This window comes from Helianthus annuus, chromosome 12 (genome assembly GCF_002127325.2).
Source record: "Helianthus annuus cultivar XRQ/B chromosome 12, HanXRQr2.0-SUNRISE, whole genome shotgun sequence".
NCBI lineage: Eukaryota > Viridiplantae > Streptophyta > Magnoliopsida > Asterales > Asteraceae > Helianthus > Helianthus annuus.
Window position 1 is genome coordinate 144,952,206 of NC_035444.2, and position 20,761 is coordinate 144,972,966.

Genomic DNA, 20,761 nt, shown 5'->3' on the forward strand with positions numbered 1-20,761 from the left:
TCATTGAGCGCTCAAGATCTATGCTTCTTTTGAATGCCCCTAATTGAAGAGGTAGATTGTTGTACTTCCGGTTTTCCAAAGCTTTATGAGTTTGTACAAAAGGTTTTCCCAAGACTAAGGGGGCGTCATCTAGGATGACGAAGTCGGTTGGGATTACCATTTGGTTTGTTTGAACCAAAACATCTTCAACTACACCGATTGATTTCATTACTTTCCGATCGGATAGAAAAATGGGTATTTGAAGTGGAGTAAAATCACTAACACTTAATTTTTCAAAAATATAGTTAGGCATTATGTTAACACAAAGATCTTTATCAATGGTGATATTACTAATAAATGAATTTTGAAAGAAACATGGAACCGGTGTAATGTTAATTTCAAAAGGATCTTCTTTTATTAGCGAGGTTTGATCATTAGTTAACTTAACACTTACTAAGTCTTTGATTTTAGCACTAGTGTTTAACTCTTTTAAAAACTTGGCATGAGGGGTTATTAAACAATGGTTTTCGAAAGTAGGTGACAAGAGGTTAATTTTTTCAAAATTAGACTCTTCTTGAATTTTAACATTAACGGACTCACCATTTTCGTTGTTTAACTCATGTGTCGGTTTTTCACTTTCTTGTTCTTCCATTTTTACACTTTCAACTATCTCTACGTTATTATCATTTTTTAGCTCTTCTCTTGCGCGGGATTCCTCTTCCCTTGCGCGAGATTCTTTTATACAACGTTCGATAGTTTTAATGTGTTCTAATATCCTATTGGTCACTTCGGTGAGATTGAAAGAATTTGGATCCCCAAAGCTTGAATCCGGTTGCTCGATCCTAGGTTCCTCATAATACTCATATGAAGTAGATGGTTCACACCATTGTTCTTCATTGTAAGTATATGATGGATAAGGGTCGAAACTTTGTTCTTCATAGTACTCATATGAGGTGGGTTGTTCACGCCATGGTTCCTCATAATAAGAGTATGAAGGTGGTGGCTCATATGTTGAATCTTCAAAGTATGAGTATGATGGCTCATACCTTGGTTCATCAAAATATGAGTATGAGGGAGTAGGTTCATACATTTGGTCTTCATAGGATGTGTATGAAGTTGATGGCTCGTACCTGGGCTCCTCATAATGGTTGTATGAATTGGATGGTTGATATGAGTTATTATATTGAACCGAGCGTGTGTTACGACAATTAGTGCAATAATTACCCCTATAATCATCCTCATCATAGGTGTAGTTGTAACCTCTTGAGTATTGATCCATAAGAATCACTCAACAGATCACAACTGAGTCTCGGGACCAGAAAACAAAAATAAGACGGAGACAGAAGCTGGACACGGCCCCGTGTTGAGTGAACACGGCCCCGTGTTCAAGGACTGTATCTGGGCGTTTTAATTAAATTTACTGGTCACGTTGAGCACGGGGGCGTGTTCAGTGAGCACGGCCCCGTGTTCAGACTCTGTATCTGGGTATCTAACTAAAAAATATGCAGCACGGGGGCGTGTTCAGCGAGCACGGCCCCGTGTTCAGGCTACTGTAAATGCAAAACTAAACTAAAATGCAAAACTAAACTAAAATGCAAAAAAAATGCGCGCGTTTTGAAAAGGTTTTGAAAAACTGATTAGGCCGTCGATTTTAAGCTTTCTTAAAATCCTTGTGTCCCCGGCAACGGCGCCAAAAACTTGATGCGTGTTAGTGTATATATGTTTTTGGATATATATTTAAGCCCTTTTTACACTTTTAGTCAAGTTTTAAATTTATAAAACACGATATTTACTAACACTAAGCACACATATGGGCAAGTGCACCCATCGTGGACGTAGTATAGTGTTGGTAAGATACCGAGGTCGTCCAAGGACACAAGAGCTTTTAATACCGGTTTATCCTCAACGTCTAATCAAATCAAAAAGGTTAGAAAAATGTTTTAAACTAAGAAAAATAAAAACTAACTAAATGCTGAAAATAAAAATAAAATAAAAACAGATAGACAAGATGAATCACTTGGTTCCGACATGTGTATTAGTATAACCTTTGATTATTTTCGCACTTTTGCACTTGTTTAAGAGATTATCTTAGTTATTGTAGTAGGCCCCTCTTTTGAAGGCGACGTTACCCTCAACCCAGTAGTTTGAGTCAGCAAGGATACAATCCTAAAGGGTCGGATTATTGAAAGATAATGAATTAAGTTATTAATGCAAATTGTGGTAGGCCCCGCTTTTGGCGGTGACGTTACCCTCGGCTAAGTAGTCTGAGTCAGCAGGGATACAGTCCTAAATAGCCGGGTTATAGTATTAATAGTAGTTAACTTATGAGGGGGTCAAAGAGTTTGGATCCCCGCCATCCAATACCTATGGGCATTGAAGGAGATCCTACTAAATTTGACCCAGGTCCCAAGCAGGACCTCTAAACGCTGAACAAGGGCAAGACCCTTACCAAACCGTTCCCTTAACCCCCGACCAGGTAGCCAACATACCTCCATATAGACCGTGGAGATATGAATGGTGAAAATCTTTTATTTTATATAGACAGTAAAATAACGCCAAGACACCACGGACAAACGATAAGGAAAGATCACCTTCAACATAAGTAACTAGTTATTAAAGTCATTAATACAAAACCAAATAAAAAGTGCAAAAGATTAAAAATAAAAAGTATTATACTAAACACTTGTCTTCACCAAGTGATGTAAGAGACTTAGGCAAACATGGCCTTGATTGTCAAGAACTCTTACGATCAATCTTGGATCCCGAGACGACTCACACACTCTACGATGGACAATGGATGATGGTGGTGGATGATGGTGTTATGGTGGTGGTGGGTGGTGGATGAAGTGTGAGAGAGGTGGTGTGCCAAGGGATGAGAGAGAATGAAGCCAAGCTCCTCTATTTATAGGCTGAACAGAAGGCTGGACACGGCCCCGTGTCCGCTGGACACGGCCCCGTGCCCGCCTGACACTCTCTCTCTTCATTAATTGTAATTGCGAATTACAATTAATGCGCCTGCTGTACTTTCACCACGCCCCCGTGCTCGCTGGACACGGCCCCATGGTGGGCAATGGAAGCTTCTACTGGTTTGTCTTTTCTGCTGCTTCCTGGGCACGCCCCCGTGTTCGCTGGACACGGGGCGTGTTCAGACTCTGTTTCCTTCTTTTTGCCTTGGGAGGTGCCGTTGAGGGTCCGGGCAGTCCACTTTTGTTCCTTTTCTTGTATTTATGGTAGAATTAGTGGTCTTTTTGCTTCTTTTGTGATTTTGAGCTCATTTCATCCTGAAAATACAAAAGGAAGACAAAAACACTCTTTTTCCAACATTAGTACTTAAAAAGGGTTAGTTTTATGCCTTAATTGATGTGTTTTATATGTTGCATTTTACACACATCACTATACGATTTTACGATACTATTCGATATACTATACGCGATCGCTATATACGAACGACTCGCGAGCTTTGAATGATAGGTTTCTGTATTCTGACTACCTCTGTGATTAAATGCTTATGTGCCTCTATGCTTTACGTGCCTACGTGTTTATGTGCTTCTGTGATTATGTGAATCTGTGACTATGTGCTTATGTGATTACGTGATGCGTGTTTCGACGTATTTCTAAGCTTTAGTAAGTAGTAGACGTGTGAGGTGAGATCCGATTGTTGTGTCTGAGACCCTACGACAATGTCTGTTGCAGACCATGTCGACATCTGGACACCGAACCCCACTTACTCGCCAAGAGAAGAGAGACAGGCGTCTCGCTGCTATCATTGCCAAGAGTGTGGCAAAAGCTGTGAGCGATGTCTTTGAAAACTCCAGCAAATCGTCTGAGGAGTCGTGAATCGATGCTCCTAAAGATACCAACAAGATTGGTTTTAGCTTTAAACAGTTCAAGGCATGCGGACCAAAGGAATTCACCAGAGAAGATGGCCCAACAGCTATGTTTCAATGGTTCGATTCTATCGAAGTCACTCTGCGCCAAAGCGGCTGTCCAGAAAATCTCCGCACCCTCAATGCTACAGGTGTCTTCCAGTCCCGAGCTCTAGACTGGTGGACGGCCGAACGAAACAAACGCGGGAATGATGCAGCTTATGAGCTGACATGGAAGGAGCTGAAAGCCATCATGATGGACGAATTCTGCCCTCCCCATGAACGCCAAAAGCTGGAGGACGAGTTTTGGAACATTAAGCAGAAGGATAGAGATAACGCTGCCTTGACTGCACGCTTTAAACAGCTCAGCATCATTTGTCCCGATCAAGTCAAGACGTCAGACATGGCCATCAAGAAGTATATTCGAGCTCTACCCGATTGTGTTTTCGTTCATGCTGCCAAGCCATCATCAATTGAAGTAACCTACCTGCTTGCCACTGAGATCAATGACAAGCGGGTAAAGTCTGGTTTTTGGGATAAGCATACCAAGTCTCTGCACCAAGCCACCACCGCATCGACCGTCGACACCACCACTGCCCAACCCTCCAAGTCATCAAGAAGAAAGAAGAAGCACAACAACAACATCTCCAGCAACAAGAACTGTGCTGTGACAACAACTGCTGCCCCTCTGCAAGCCGTACAGGCTCAGCAGCAGTCGCACCATCGACAAGCTCCAGTGATCAATGCGCCGCCAGCTAAGCGCGCTTACACAGGTCCCCACCCGCTCTGCCCGACATGCTCATACCATCACCCGGTGGGAATCGCCTGTCATTTTTGCGCCCACTGCAACCTCTACGGGCATTTCACTGCGAATTGCCGCTATGGTCCCCGTCAAGCCGCCGCTCATCAAGCTCTACTTCCAGCCCCTCAAGGCCAACCTGCAGCTCAAGCACCCGCGGTCAATGCTCGAGTCTGCTTTGCATGTGGTGATCCTAACCACTTTGCAAACGTGTGCCTGAACAGGGTTGTGAAACAAGAACCCCAGCAGCAGCAACAGCAGCAGCCTTAGCAGCAACAGCAAGCAGCCCGTGCCAGAACCTTTAACATCAACGCCCGTCAAGCCCAGGCTGACAACAACGTGGTTAATGGTACGTTCCTTGTGAATGGTATTTATGCATCATGTTTGTTTAATACTGGAACCGATAACTGCTTTGTGTCATTTGAATTCGAGAAGCTCCTTAGTCGTAAGCGTTCTTATCTCCCCTCGTCATTCGAAATCAAAGTTGCTACTGGAAGAACTGTCTCCGTTAATTCTGTTCTTTGTGATTGTACCCTCGAGCTCAACAATCACATCTTTCCAATCAATCTTATCTCGATGCAACTCGGAAGTTTTGACGTCATAGTAGGCATGGACTTTCTTTGCGAAAACCATGCTGAAGTTGTGTGCTTTGAAAAGATGATTCGATTCTCGCTCGCGAATGGTGATCTATTATGTGTGTACGGTGAAACAGCTTCGAAAGGTCTCAAACTCATGTCATGCGTCCAAGCTAACAAGTATCTCTGCAAGGAATACAACGCTTTCTTGGCCAACATTGTAGTAGTGGAGAAGGAAAAGAAAAAGCAGGTTGAAGTCAAAGACGTTCCAGTGGTTTGTGAATTTCCTCAGGTATTCCCTGATGATCTTCCCAGACTGCCGCCAAGTCGTGATATCGACTTTCATATCGATCTTATTCCTGGAGCTAACCCTATTGCCAAAGCCCCTTATCGACTCGCGCCATCCGAAATGAGGGAACTCTCAAACCAACTCCAGGAGTTACTTGAAAAGGGCTTCATTCGCCCGAGCACCTCTCCTTGGGGCGCACCAGTCCTTTTCGTCAAAAAGAAGGATGGGTCGTTCAGGATGTGCATCGACTATCGGGAATTGAATAAGTTGACAATCAAGAACCGTTACTCTTTGCCTCGAATCGATGACTTATTTGATCAGCTGCAAGGTGCCAAGTGTTTCTCGAAGATCGATCTACGTTCAGGCTATCATCAGTTGCGCATACAAGAGGAAGGTATACCCAAAACAGCCTTTCGCACTCGATATGGTCACTGTGAGTTCGTTGTTATGCCTTTTGGTCTAACCAACGCGCCCGCGGTTTTTATGGATCTGATGAATCGCGTGTGTAAACCTTACCTTGACCGTTTCGTCATCGTGTTCATCGACGATGTCTTGATTTATTCCAAGTCGAAAGCCGAACACGCGCAACATCTACGTTTGGTTCTCGAGTTACTCCAGGGGAACCAACTTTATGCCAAGTTCTCCAAGTGCGAATTCTGGTTGGAGGAGGTTCAGTTTCTGGGTCACATCGTGAATAGTCAGGGTATTCATGTCGATCCCGCGAAGATTGAAGCAGTTAAAAGTTGGATTACGCCAAAGAACCCGTCTGAAGTCCGATCTTTCTTGGATTAGCGGGCTATTATCGACGATTTATCAAAGGATTCTCTAAGATCGCTGTGCCGCTTACCGCTCTTACTCATAAAGACAGGTCTTTTGTTTGGGGAACTGAACAAGAGTCTGCTTTTCAAACCCTTAAGCGCAAGCTCTGCAATGCTCCTGTTCTCACGTTGCCGGACGGAAACAACGATTTCATTGTCTACTGTGATGCTTCCAACCTTGGTCTTGGCTGTGTTCTCATGCAACGGGACAAGGTTATAGCTTACGCATCTCGTTAGCTCAAAATCCATGAGAAGAACTATACAACCCACGATCTCGAGCTAGGCGCAGTTGTTTTTGCATTGAAGATTTGGCGACACTACCTGTATGGTACCAAGTGTACGATCTTCACCGATCACAGGAGTTTACAACACATCTTTAATCAGAAAGAACTTAACATGCGTCAACGCCGATGGGTAGAACTTCTTAGCGATTACGACTGTGAGATTCGTTATCATCCAGGCAAGGAAAATGTTGTAGCCGACGCACTCAGCAGACGGAGTTATTTGCTTAGTATTCGCAATACCCAAGCCCAGCATGATCTCGAAGCTCTCATCCACAAAGCCCAGCATGCCTGTTTTAATGAACGCACTTTGAAGAAGGAGAGAATCTATCACGATGGAGCTCAGCTTGTAAGCAAAGCAAATGGGATTTTCTATTATCTGGACCGAATTTCGATCCCTAAGCGGACCGATTTGTGAAAGATTATAATGAACGAAGCCCACAAATCCCGATACTCTATTCATCCCGGTGCCGATAAAATGTACCAGGATCTTTGTTACAAGTACTGGTGGCCGGGTATGAAACGGGATATCCCCCTCTATGTTGGAAGTTGCCTGACTTGTGCGAGAGTTAAGGCTGAACATCAATGACCTTCTGGCTTACTCGAACAACCTCCGATCCCCATATGGAAGTGGGAGAGTATAGCTATGGATTTCATAACCAAACTTCCGCCCACGCCATCAGGTCATGACAACATTTGGGTTATAGTTGATCGTCTGACCAAATCAGCCCACTTTTTACCGATACGGGAAGACTACAAGGTGGAACGACTAGCCCGAATCTACACCGACGAGATCATTTATAATCATGGTACGCCTCGTGACATCATTTTAGATCGTGATGCTCGGTTTACTTCGCGATTGTGGGAAACATTTCAAGCGGCCCTTGGTACGTCGCTTAACCTGAGTACTGCATTCCATCCTCAACCCGAGGGACAGACTGAAAGAACGATCCGTACTCTTGAAGACATGCTCCGTGCGTGTGTTATAGACTTCGGTGGTAGTTGGAACAAATACCTACCGCTAGTTGAATTCTCGTACAACAACAGCTATCATGCCAGCATACAAATGGCACCATTCGAGGCTTTATATGGAAGAAGATGTCGTTCGCCTATTGTGTGGCACGAGATCGGTCACTCGCAATTAACCGGTCCCGAGTTACTACTAGAAATGACTGACAAAATCCTCCAGATTCGAGACAACTTGTCGAAAGCCAGGGATAGACAGAAAAGTTACGCCGATAGAAGACGCAAGCCCCTTGAATTTGACGTTGGTGACTACGTACTCCTAAAGGTATCACCTTGGAAGGGCGTGGTCAGATTCGGCAAGAAAGAGAAACTAGCGCCTCGATATGTTGGACCTTTTAAGATTCGGGAAAGGATCGGAAAAGTCGCCTACAAACTTGAACTACCGGAGGAACTCAGTAACGTCCACCCTACTTTCCATGTGTCAAACCTCCGAAAATGCCTAGCTGATCATGATCTGATTGTACCTCTCGACAATCTTCAGGTCAACGAAACGCTACACTTCGTGGAAAAGCCTGTCGAAATCATGGATCGCCAAACCAAGCAACTCAGACGCTCGCGCATCCCTATGGTGAAAGTCCGATGGGAAGGCAAACGAGGCGCGGAGTTCACTTGGGAACTCGAAAGCGACATGAAGGCCAAGTACCCGCAGTTGTTCAAATGAAGATCTGGAGCGTCAAATTGGTAAGTCACGGTGCTGTGCAGCTTCGAGCCTAATTTCGGGACGAAATTCCCTAAACAAGGGGAGGTTGTAACACCCCGTGTTTTCAAATGTCAAAGTCAAAGTCAAAGTCCAAGTCAACTTTGACTTATTTGACTGTAATTAGTCTATTTTATGTTTTACCTGTATTATGTGGAGTAAGTGTTGTTAATCAGAATTAATCGAAGTAATCAAATGTTTAATCGACACGAACCGATTTACGACTGTGAATAGTAGGAAGTAACAATGCGATAAAGTTAACTAATCAGTAATCAAACCGATCTAGCCATCATCGAACTCGAATCTCGAATTACGCAAACTTTGGTTGTTGTTATACGTGTGTGTGTGCCTTATGTGTTACCTGTGCGTGTTTACTTTATGTTTTGTGTGGTGATCAATCGAAACTCGAATCGAAACTCGAAACTCAGATCAAATGCAATCGAAATCGAATTATGACGAATGGTAACGTAAGGATAGGGTGAAATATAGATGATTGTATGTTAGATATAGTAGTTGGAACTGAAAGTAATTTGAATAGGAAACTCTATCGTACTCGTATCGTCTTCAATCGAAATCGAAATATCGAAAATCGTCGCACCAAACACTCGAACCAGGCTGTTGATCGATCAGGCTGTCAGCCGATCGAACAGCCCAGCCGATCGGACGGACTGTCCGATCGAGCAGCCTGTCCGATCGGGATGCCTAGCCGATCGGCCAGCCCTTTCCTCTTTTGGAGCCTATAAATGGGGCTGTCATTGTCATTCTTTCCACTTTTGGAAACTCTCTGACTGACCAGCTTGTGCTCCTCACCTTTTCTCAGATTTCTTCCGATTTTGGTAAGTTTTCATCCTAAAACTTGTACTTTCTTGATCAAAACATGCTCCTACACCTTTCTATCTTTCAAATCTTGATTTCTAACCGTGAAATCATCAAGATCTAAGCATTCTAGGATGATGTCATCATGGTGTTCTTCAAGAACATCATGTTCTGGCCTCATTCCACCATGAATAGCTCGGATCTAACCAATTTCCACATAAACAAGTTAAGATCTATCAAAGATCTAAACATTTACATGATGTGAAGGATTGAAAGAAGGAATTCTAACTTTCTTTCAACTCTTTTACACTCAATGCCTTCAAAACCGGTAGAAACGGAGCTTGAGCCAACTCACTAATCATTCTAGTGGTTGTGTGGTTCAAGATTCGGGTTCTATCTACGAGGTTCACCGACTTCGGGTTAAACGCTAAACAAGCCGCTCCGAACCGTTCACCGGCCGGACTTGGGTGATTCCTGTCCGAGCAGGAGAAACAAGTAAGAACGAAGGTTCCCTGGTTAAGCTCGTTGTCAAACTACCTCAATATAACGTCAAATAATCAGAACAGCCAAGTGTTAGACGAACAGGCCGACCAGGTCAGGATGCTGGCCGAACGGTTAGGCTGTTCGAACGAACAACCCAACCGATCGGACATGCCAGCCGATCGACCAGGCCAGCCGACCGGCTAGCATATGGCCCCCACACTTTGACAATTTCATGAAGTATGGTATTGAACGAGGTGATGTTCGATCGAACGAGCTGTTGGATAACGTTACTCCTTGGATCATGAGATACTATGCTTCAACACTTAATCGATTTTACAACTCGTTCGTAGTATGGAGTGCCACCCGATCGAGCATGCTGATCGATCGAGTGACATCCTGCTGAGGACTACTACCGACGTTCCTAACCGATCGGTTAAGCCGGCCGATCGAACAGACCGTTCGATCGATCGACCTGAAAGGTAAGAACACTTCAGTGTTCCCCAATACTACAACGAAAACTTCAAAAGTTCAAACCATCATACACAAACACATCTTACTCAAAGGAAGAAACAATCCACTCGAACAGTCCAGCCGATCGAGCCTACCGGCCGATCGAACAGACTATCCGAACGGATTGTCTAGCCGAACGAGCAACCTATTCGATCGAACCTGCTGTTCGAGCAACCTAGTCATACTATCGAACTATTCAGGCTAACCCTACTCTCAAGCGCTCCCTTCAATCCATCAATCAATCGCTGTGAGTATACTCGATCCCTTTTTGCTTTTAGCACTTTTGGGTGTTACATACGTTACTTATATCAAAACACAATCGATCACACTACTCAAGTTATTTGAACGCTAACCATTATGCATGTATTACGTGACTAAATGAATGCTTGTTGATTGTGTTTACACGTGGAATGCTGTCTACCTGCCTTAACGACGTAGTACTATAGTTTGGACTCAGCACCCATTCACACGGGGGTTGTTAAGGACAATTACTTGCATGGATTACGGTGGTAATCATGTATTGCGAACTGTCTCGGACGGTCAACCCGCAGTCATTGGTATCGATAGATCCATGTCGATAATTAACATGCTTCGTTTTCCTCTGTGTACGTGCTGGTTATGCGTAAACTATTTCGAACTCTATATGCTATTATCAAACTTGTATGCTCACCTTTACATTATATGTACTGACTTTATTTTAACGTATGTGAAAGGTGTTTAAGATGTTTGCTTGCTAGGAAAGCGAGGCTAGAATAAAGCTCTAGGGGCCCCCAACAAATAGTTGTCTGTCAGGATCAAGCGTCTAGAGCATAGTTGTCTGTAGATCTTGTCCGACCAGGTCTTTAGGAGCATTTGAACAATATTTAAATTGTTTTATTTAAATCTGAGTTGTCGGAACAGAATATTTGCCTAGTTGTTATCTGTAATAATATATTGTATTATTTGGCATATGGTATGGGACGTATCATTTAACTGAATAGTATTAATAGTTGTTGTGGAAACTTCTGGACAATCTGTTTCGCTCAGTGCCAGGCCCCGATGATTCCGCCATTGGTTAGGGTGTGACAGTAACTTCGTAGAAATGTAACCAACTTTGACAAGTGTTCCAATTAAGTCATTGAAACTTTTTTTGTCTCTATAAAATAACTCAAGTTTCATTTGATGTTCTAATACTATGTAATTATCAGGTTACCAGGTTAGTAATGATGATGTGTCAGGTTTTATTATCTTTTTTTTTTAATTTTTAATATGATGTGGAAAATAAAATTAATGACATGGATTTTTCTCTAAAAAATTGATTTTTTTTATTCTAAAATTAATAATATATATAGTTTTACGATTGAGATTTTTTAAAGAAAAAAATTGTACTTTTTGAATGAGTAACAAAAACACTTTTTTTATTTTAAAAATCGTATTGGTATTTTTTTGTGATTTATACTAAACTAATAAGACTATAAAATATTATGATGAATGAAAAATAAATGATAAACCAAAACTTTCAATACCATCGTATATGTTCGTCACAAAAAGATAAACAAAAAACGTAGGCAACATCGTCCAAAATTCATGTCACAAAAAGATAACTCAAAAAAAAAAAAAAAAAAAACACGAAATCATGTTAGACTTTCTTCGTTGCACCACGCTTTTTAGGTCTACCTTTTGGCCTTTTCACCTTTGGTGGGGGGTCTTTTTTCTCGTTTTTGCAAGACCTAACATTATGCCCCATTTCATAACAATTTTGACAAGACATTTTTCTTCCAATTCCAACCTTCGGGTTCTTTTTCTCTTTCTCATCAGTGCTTCTTTTCCTCTTTACTGCTGGTCTACCCGGCATTCGTCTCTCATTTGGAGGTAACGGTTTTATATCATCAGTTTTGGGCCAAAATGTACTTCCTCTTAGTGGTTTGATCGGATATTTGTATGCTACTCTGAACATGTCCTTTTTAAGCCAAGAACTAACAAAAGTTTCTGGGTCCTTGTTAACGAAGGACAACGTTGCCACTATATGAACACAAGGTATGCCTGACAACTGACATAATCTACAACTACAAGTTTTTTCATCAAGGTTCACCACGCACGCATATTTTTCACTTCTAACTTCAAATACGGTGTTATCACCTGGAACTACCTTCCAAAACCTACTAAAAAGTTTAAAAAATTAATAAAAAATACCAAAAGTGTAAAAATAATAATTATTTTGTCGTACCTTTGATCCTTTTTTATGTCTTCTAACTTTTTTCTGATTTTCGGACAGACATCACGTTTTAATCTTCCAGCTTTTTTCGCCATTAAAAATATTCTTTCCATCACAAATGCTCGGATTTCTTCTAGCATAGTAATTATAGGTTTCCGTCATGCTGATAGTATGCGCGAGTTGAAGCTTTCGCTCATGCCATTTTCGTACGCATCACATGCCTTATTAAGCTCGAAAAAAGCCTTTGACCAAGTAATCGAATTCCTTTCCGTTAGATGGGTATATGCCCCTTTGTTAATGTTTTTCAATTCTTCCATTTTCTTCTCAAAATATTCCTCGGTTGTTGCCTTTGTAGCTTTCCAAAATAAATTTATAAATTGTTCTCCGCGATATTTTTTCTTATAGTTAGCATAAATATGCCTTACACATTGTCTATGCTCAGCATAAGGAAACACATCCTTTACGGCTTCTATAATTCCCTAATGAAAATAATAACAATATAAAATAGTTTGATTATGATATCCCCTGTTAAACAAAAAAGTAAAACTAACTAAACTGCATATGAATAGTAATCACATACCTTGTGTTGATCTGAAATGAGAGTTAGTCCAAGTCCACTTTCCATTTCAATGTCATATCTCATTAGATTAAGAAACCATTTCCAGTTTTCCTTATTCTCAACAGACACAGCAGCCCATGCCAAAGGAAAAATATGGTTATTGGCATCTCTTCCCATAGCCGTTAGTAGTTGGCCACTATTCTTTAGAAAGCACCCATCTAAACCAAGAACTTTTCTGCATCCATTTATCCATCCATCTTTGACACCCTTAAAACAAATATAATAACTACTGAAGTAAACTTCTCCATTCTCCATTTCATTCACAGCCATCTTCACAGTACTCCCTGGATTGGTCTCTAATATCTCGGCTTTATAATCCGAAAGTCTAGCATAATGTTCTTTTAAACCACCTTCATAATCATCCAAAATCTTTTTTTTTGCTCTACTACATTGACCAATACTCACTTTGCATTCAAATTTTCTCATGATGTCGGTCTGCATTTGCCTTAAGCTAATTTCCGGATTTTCAACTATTTGTTTGAAATACCGTTTTGCAATCTAATAGTATGTAACAAGAGAGCCCAAACAATACTTTCTTGTGCATGTGTGTTTCTAAGTTTAGTGTTTTTATTTGGAATGAATCCTCGCCTGTAAGCCTTGAGGCCCAAAGCCTAAATGGACACGTCCTGACTTTCTTCTTTTTTCCTTCATGATCCTCTTCATCTTCAGTTTTTTCTTCCCCACATACCACCAGTAACCTACGATAGTCGTTGACTGTAAACTCTAATTGATAACTATTTGATACTCCATAGTCAATTAAACTCTCCTTTAGTTGTTTAGGACTCTCAAATTTCATTCCTAGAATAGGTTTGGTCAATCTCCAATTAATTGTTGGATCGTAGCTCGGATATACAACATCACGCTCCATATTTTCAATACCATCACTGTCATAATCCTTTTCATTTGCACTCCAATCTTCAGCGGAACTGGCCTCGTCATCTTTTTCAATACGATCATCCTTTTCGCTATCACTGTCATAATAAAGTAGATTCAAAAAGGGTCCTTTTCGATTTGATCATCTTCATGTTGTAATGTTGTTTGAGACCCAACTTCTGTACTATTTATTGCTGAATATAAATAGCAAAAAAACTACAAATTAGTTAAATAACTAAAAAAATACACTATATTGCTGAAAGCCAGGCGCCAATCGATGGGTCCTTAAGTCAGTTTATAGGAGTGTGCAAGGAATTTTTTTAAAAATTTCATGCATTTTTTTATCGAAGTGAAATTACCAAAACAGTCCCCAGTGTTTCATCAGTGTATTGTTTTCACCCACAACCATTGTTTAACAACAATACACATATACTGTCATATCTGTTTTGTACATTAAAAGTGGCTCTGCTTTATAATTATTTCCCTAGCTTCACTAGCTAGTACATGCATGCAATGCTATATGCTCCCTTTAAGTGACACAAGGCTTCACTAGACCAATGATTTCCCTGGCTTAACCAGACCAATATGGTTGACCGACTCGTGCTGCATGCAATGCTATATTTCAATGTAAATACTCTCTCTCTCTCTCTCTCTTTGTGTAACATGTGACCTACTGTAGTAAGCAAAAACTCGCTCTCTCTCTCTCTCTCTCTCTCTCTTTCTTCTCGCCGCCCGGAAAACGCTTAGTGTGCTCGACGATGAATGCTTGAATCTGGTTAGTGTGCGGGGTTTAATCGATCAAATCATTGGTGTTCATCTAGATCTAACCTTTCACCCTAATCAGGTTTATGTATAATCCATTCGTCGCTTCGGTTGTTCTGTGGTAGTCCAAAAGGCAATGATGAATGAAAGACAAGGAGAGTTTGACAATGGTGGCCCGTGGAATAATGTTCAATACTGGAAAAAAGGAAAAGTAGAGGGGATGGAGTTGAGTGGACTTTCCTGATTCAAAACTTATCGGATCAAGTTAATAGAAATATTCTATGGAGGGCATTCCAACCATATGGTTTTATCTCGGACGTGTATGTGTCTCGGAAAAGGGATGCACGGGGGAGATGTTTTGGTTTTGTCCGGTATGTGGGGGTGGAGAATATGAAGGAGACATTAGTGTCGATGAATACCATGAAGATGTTTGGCATGAAAGCTGCCGTATCATTAGCAAAGTATGACAAAGACCATAATAAGTTTAACTATTCCCCGGATACTTATGGTCGGAGTGAATGGCGGCCTATGCTGACCTGGTTAGGGGTAAAATACAGGAGAATGGTCAGGGTGCTAAGGTTGTCACGGTGGATGGAAAAGGTTCTCTGTATCCTTTACATTGTATTGGCAGGTCCATTATTGGTTTTGCTAAAAAGGTTCAATCTATTAGCAATATCACAAGAGCACTAACTGTTGAAGGGTTGGCGGAAGTTGGGCTGTCGTATATTGGAGGTGTGATGTTTATGATTACGTGCGTAATGACAAGGCGTCAGCGAAGGATTATTTGGAGAAGCATTCTATTTTCTTCCACAAGCTTTTTTCTAAGTTCTACCTATGGAATGGAGATGATATTCCACTTAGTCGTTTGGTTACTCTGAACATTTCTGGTGTACCGTTCCTTATCCGGGATGGCTCATTCTTTGATAAAATTGGTAGTCAGTTTGTTGATGTAATACAAAAGTCATCCTTTTTTTGGTAGGATGAGGACAATTCATCAGGGTCGGTTAAGATTGTAACATCTCTTATGTCTAAAATTAATGAGGCAGTGGTTATTAAGTGGAATGAGAAGACTGTCATTGCCTGGGTTTCGGAATCCAGTGAACAGTGGATGATTAATCGTGACAATGATTCTACGGTAGATACCAGTGATTCAGAACTGGAATCGGAGGCCGAGGAAGATGATGTCTCGGATGATATGGAGGAAGTCGAAGAGGGTGAAATTCGGCATAATTTGTCTGGTGAAGTTAACAAACAAGTCGATGGCCAACAACCGGAGATGGTCGGGGAGAGAGTTTTTTAGACCGGAGGTAAAGAGTCTTCTCCGGTGGATAACGGTAGGTCGCCGGAATTCCAAACGGCTCCAGAAGGCCAAAAGTCAGGCTGTATTCATGGCAGTATGTAGACATGCAATCTGCATGGGGAAGGGGTGCATGCGGCTAAAGTTTCTAATAATTATGGAGGGAACGGGAATAAGTCAAATAAGTCAGCGTATTATAATAATGCAGAGGATTGTGGCCCAAACAACTTTAATCCGGGTGAGAACGTTAGTGGGCCAAATGATTTGTTTGGAGGGGAGGGCCCAACACCGGTTGTGAATTTAGGGAAAAGGAATAGGGATGAGAGGAGCCCACCATCGTTTGGGTCTATCCAAGGTCTGGCCCAAAGACCTTTATTTTGTACGCTGACGTCCCCAGTTGTTCAGTTAGATCTGAATTCCCCAATCGGTGATAAATATGGCAGCGAGGAGGTATCCTTTGATATTCCAAATCTAGATGACACAAGCCCAGTTGTTCGTGATCCAGGTAGAGGCGCTGACATACCTGAATCGGTTCCGGGGGAGGACTGTGTTCAGAACGAGTCGAATCAGTTGTCTAATTTGAGGGTGGAAGTTGAGGAAACCATTCGAATTGGCTCTCTTATTGGCATCAATCTTAATGGATTTGAATCTGAGGCTGAAAAGCTCATTGTGGAGGAGGGTGTTGATAATTGTTCATGATGAATTGTCTGTCTGTTAATTTGAGGGGGTTGCGTAATACTCGTAAGTCAGATTGGATTCGTGGGCTAAAAACAAGCTATGGGGTTCAATTTCTTGGATTCGGGGGTTGCGTAATACTCAGATTGGATTTGAGGGGTTGCGTAATACTCGTAAGTCAGATTGGATTCGGGGGACTGGCATGTCTTTGGTGCCCAACGGTGTTCATGTGCGATGACGTTCTTTATAACAGGTACTTTATTGTTGTTTCAGGTACTCTTGTTCAATCGGAGTCTCGGATTAATTTCGTCAATGTTTATGCGCCTAATGACGCGGCTAGTAGGAGGTCCATTTGGTTGGAGTTAATGGGGGTTAGGAACTCTCTACAAGGGTTGTGGGTCTTGATGGGTGATTTTAATGATGTACGAAATGCGAATGAATGGTTGAATTCAGAATTTGTCGAAGCAAATGCTGACGCTTTTAACCAATTCATCCATTCGGCTGGATTAGCAGAGTACAATATGGGAGGAGGGAATTTCACCTACATATCAGATAATGGCAAAAAACTAAGCAAATTGGATCGATTTCTGGTGTGTCTAGGCTTTATGGAGAGGTGGCCAAACGCATCGGTAACTGCAGTGGACAGGGTAGTGTCTGATCACCGACCCAATATCTTATATACAGTTCAGTCTGATTTCGGACACATACCGTTCAGGTTTTTTAATTCATGGTTCGAGTACCGTGGTTTTCTTGAATACTTGCTTCAAATTTGCGATACGTTTTCTTTTTCTGGCCCAGAGGATCTTGCTTTAGCTATTAAATTTTGTTGGTTAAAAAATCGAATAAAGTCTTGGATTAAAGTTGTAAAGGAAAACAAGGAAGGTATTTATGGTGGGAAAAAGAGTAGGTTGGCTTTTATTGAAAACTTGGTTGAGGAAAGGATGCTTTCAGATGAAGAATTGGCCGAAAGAGCGGATTGCAGGAACTTTATGGCTGAGTTTGATCGGCTGAAACACTTAGATTTGCGTCAAAAATCCAGAGCTAGGTGGGCATAGAAGAGGATGAAAACTCTTCGTTCTTTCATCATATTATCAATTCTAATATTAGTACGAATAGACTTAATGGGTTGATGATTGATGGTGTTTGGGTTACGAACCCATTGTTAATTAAGGAATCTTTGTTTGGCTTTTTTAAGCATCAGTTCACCGAGCCTATGCCTAGTAGACCGATGTTAGTGTGTCCCAATCTAGCTACCCTTTCTGATGATGAGGCGAGCATGTTAGAAAGTCCTTTTTTAGTGGAGGAAATTAAAGCAGCCATTTGGGAATGTGATGGCGAGCGTGCACCGAGACCGGATGGGTTTAATTTTAAGTTCATCAAAAAATGTTGGTCAGGTCTTCGGGATGATATCATTAAACTCTTCGGTCGTTTTTATGAGGAGTGCTCGCTTAATAAATGTTGCACTTCTTCCTTCATTGCCTTGATTCCAAAGGTTAAGGATCCAGTTAGTCCAGCGTATTTCCGGCCAATAAGCCTAATCGGTGTGATAAATAAAGTGATATCTAAAGTGCTTGTTAATAGGCTGAAAGGGGTATTGGGAGCTTAATTTCTGAATAACAATCGGATTTTTTGGCTGGGAGAAATATTATGGATGGGCCACTTGTGCTAAATGAAATCTTGAGCTGGTTAGAAAAGTATAAGCGGTGTGGTATGTTTTTTAAAGTCGATATCAATAAGGCTTATGATTCGGTCAATTGGGCGTTTCTCGACTCGATGATGACGCAAATGAACTTCCCTACTAGATGGCGAGCATGGGTAATGGCTACACTACGCTCCGCTAAAGCCTATGTTCTTGTTAATGGTTCCCCAACCAGGGAGTTTGATTGCTCTCGTGGGCTTCGTCAGGGCGATCCATTGTCTCCATTTTTATTTGTCATGGCTATGGAGGCTTTGTCTGGTATTATGAAAGAAGCTGAATCCACGGGTTTGTTCAAAGGAATAAAAGTCACTAACGATGGTCCATATTTGTCTCACTTGATCTATGCGGATGATGTGATGTTTGTTGGCGAGTGGTCCCCGTTGAATATCAACAATCTTCGACGGATGCTAAGATGCTTCTACTTAGTTTCAGGTTTAAAAGTGAATCTTGCTAAGTGTAGCATCTTTGGTGTCGGGGTAAGTGAGCATGAAGTTCAAGATATGGCAAATCGGTTGAGGTGTAAGCAAGGTATGTTCCCGTTTAAACACCTAGGTCTATTAGTTGGGGCCAAAATGAATTTAGCTCGTAACTGGAAATCGGTAATAGAAATATTCAAAAATAGACTATCGATTTGGAAGGCCAAAACACTTTCTTATGGTGGTAGAATAACCCTAATCAAATCAGTGTTGAATTCACTACCTACATATTATTTCTCACTATTTAAAGCTCCGATTAAAGTTATTGAATCATTGAATAGCATTAGAAGAGTATTCTTTTGGGGAGGTTCGGAGGAAAAGGCTAAGATGAATTGGGTTGCGTGGGAAAAAAACAATCGCACCTATAGAAGGGGGGCTGGGGTTCGGTTCTCTCAGGGATGCAAATCTGGCAATGCTGGCAAAATGGTGGTGGAGGTTTAAAACGGAAAAGGATGGGTTGTGGAGAAGGGTAATTTGGGCTATCCATCATAATTCTAGGGCGTGGAACGACATTCCGGTTAAAAACTCAATTGCAGGCCCATGGAAGAATATTTGTAGCATTCGGCACAAGCTTCTCAACGCGAATATTGACCTGAAAATAGCTTCCTCAGCGGTATTGGCTAATGGCAGGAGTATTTTATTTTGGCTGGACAGTTGGGCCGATCAGGTCCCTTTTTATATCATGTTCCCAGATTTATTTAAGGCCGAAACAAATAAAGTTTGTTTGGTGGCTGATCGTATGACCTCAGGCGACGATGGGCTGGTTTTTAATTGGGCTTGGATGCGGCCTGTATTAGACGTGATAGAAAATAATCAGTTTCAGCAACTGTTGGGTATTATCGGCGGGTTGGGCCTCTCCATGGGTAGAGATAAATGGGTTTGGAAGTATGAAGATAATGGTATGTTTAGTGTGGCTAGTATTAAAAAGACCCTCGGCTCGGTTAACCGGCACCGTCCAGACAGAGTATTCGAATGGAACAACTGGGTCCCGAAGAAGGTTGGTATTGTGGCATGGAGGGCGGACATGAATCGGCTACTAACTAGAGGAGCGTTATCGGATCGGAATGTACCGGTACAAAATCTGATGTGCGTTTTGTGTGGTGATTATGTAGAGACTAGCGAGCATGTGTTCGTTTCATGTCAATTCGCGCAATCGGTTTGGCAGAATCTCGCTTGTTGGTGCACGATTCCTCCTATTATTGCTTTTGGTATTAATGATTTGTTGTCTTTACATGAGATCGAGATCAGTGCGGGTATGAGCACGAAAAGGAAAGCGCTACATGCAGAGTGATTCTTGTTGCTTTTTGGAGTATTTGGAAGCTAAGGAATGAGGTGATGTTCAGGCAGGCAGTTCCGAACAGTACGAAGATTTTAGATGAGATAAAGTCAATGGCGTACCTATGGGTAAAGAATTGGTCAAAAATGGCGTCAATAACTTGGGAGGATTGGAGTCGGTTTAATATTGTTGGTTAGTTGCTATGTAATATTGTAAGGATGTGGTGTTGAACTTATTATATATATGGTGGGTAGCATCTTGCTACAATGAATAAAATGAATTTTTGTCGGCCGTTCAAAAAAAATCAATGTAAATTATTATATATCTCTAACTCTAAAGTTTATATTAAATAAATTATATCTAAATCATTAAACTAGGAAAAAAATTGTTTCAATTTTGATATACCCTTTCTTGATCAAAACAAAAAACGAAAGCAATCTTACACGGTGAATCGTGAATCTGATCATCATATGTTGAAGGTCGGTCGCCGTTGCCGCTCATCATGTCGTCTAGGGTTTTGGGAGTAATGAAACATTCGTAGGTTTTTATGATCTGATAATAATATGTTTTTATTTTATAAATTCCACCTAAGATAAATAATATCCACATAAGCATTAAAAAAATAAAAGAAAAACATGATAACCTGATAACTTGGTAATTACACAGTATTAGGCTATGAGGTGTGGATGGAGCCCCCTTGGGCTTTATCATGCCACCTAAGCTCCACCTTAGCGCCATGTCAACACAGGCG

The 20,761-nt window shown here is 41.5% G+C and overlaps 2 protein-coding genes across 3 annotated transcripts; one reads left to right on the forward strand and one right to left on the reverse strand.

The window, feature by feature from the left end:
* Positions 1–11,757: 11,757 nt before the first annotated feature.
* LOC110893298 lies at positions 11,758–14,234 on the reverse strand. The gene is made up of 5 exons (XM_022140411.1): positions 14,185–14,234; positions 13,584–13,923; positions 12,914–13,450; positions 12,754–12,812; positions 11,758–12,277 (listed from the first exon to the last, which is right to left on the reverse strand). Exons 1-5 carry the CDS (start codon positions 14,232–14,234, stop codon positions 11,758–11,760), a joined length of 1,506 nt encoding a protein of 501 aa, XP_021996103.1.
* Positions 14,235–17,681: 3,447 nt separating this feature from the next.
* On the forward strand, positions 17,682–20,298 carry LOC110893297 (uncharacterized mitochondrial protein AtMg01250-like). 2 transcript variants are annotated; one of them, XM_035981032.1, is made up of 2 exons: positions 17,682–18,786; positions 19,016–20,298. In XM_035981032.1, exon 2 carries the CDS (start codon positions 19,147–19,149, stop codon positions 20,023–20,025), a length of 879 nt encoding a protein of 292 aa, XP_035836925.1. In that variant the 5' UTR covers positions 17,682–18,786; positions 19,016–19,146; the 3' UTR covers positions 20,026–20,298. Both variants share the same exon structure in this region, with proteins under 2 accessions (XP_035836925.1, XP_035836926.1).
* Positions 20,299–20,761: the final 463 nt, after the last annotated feature.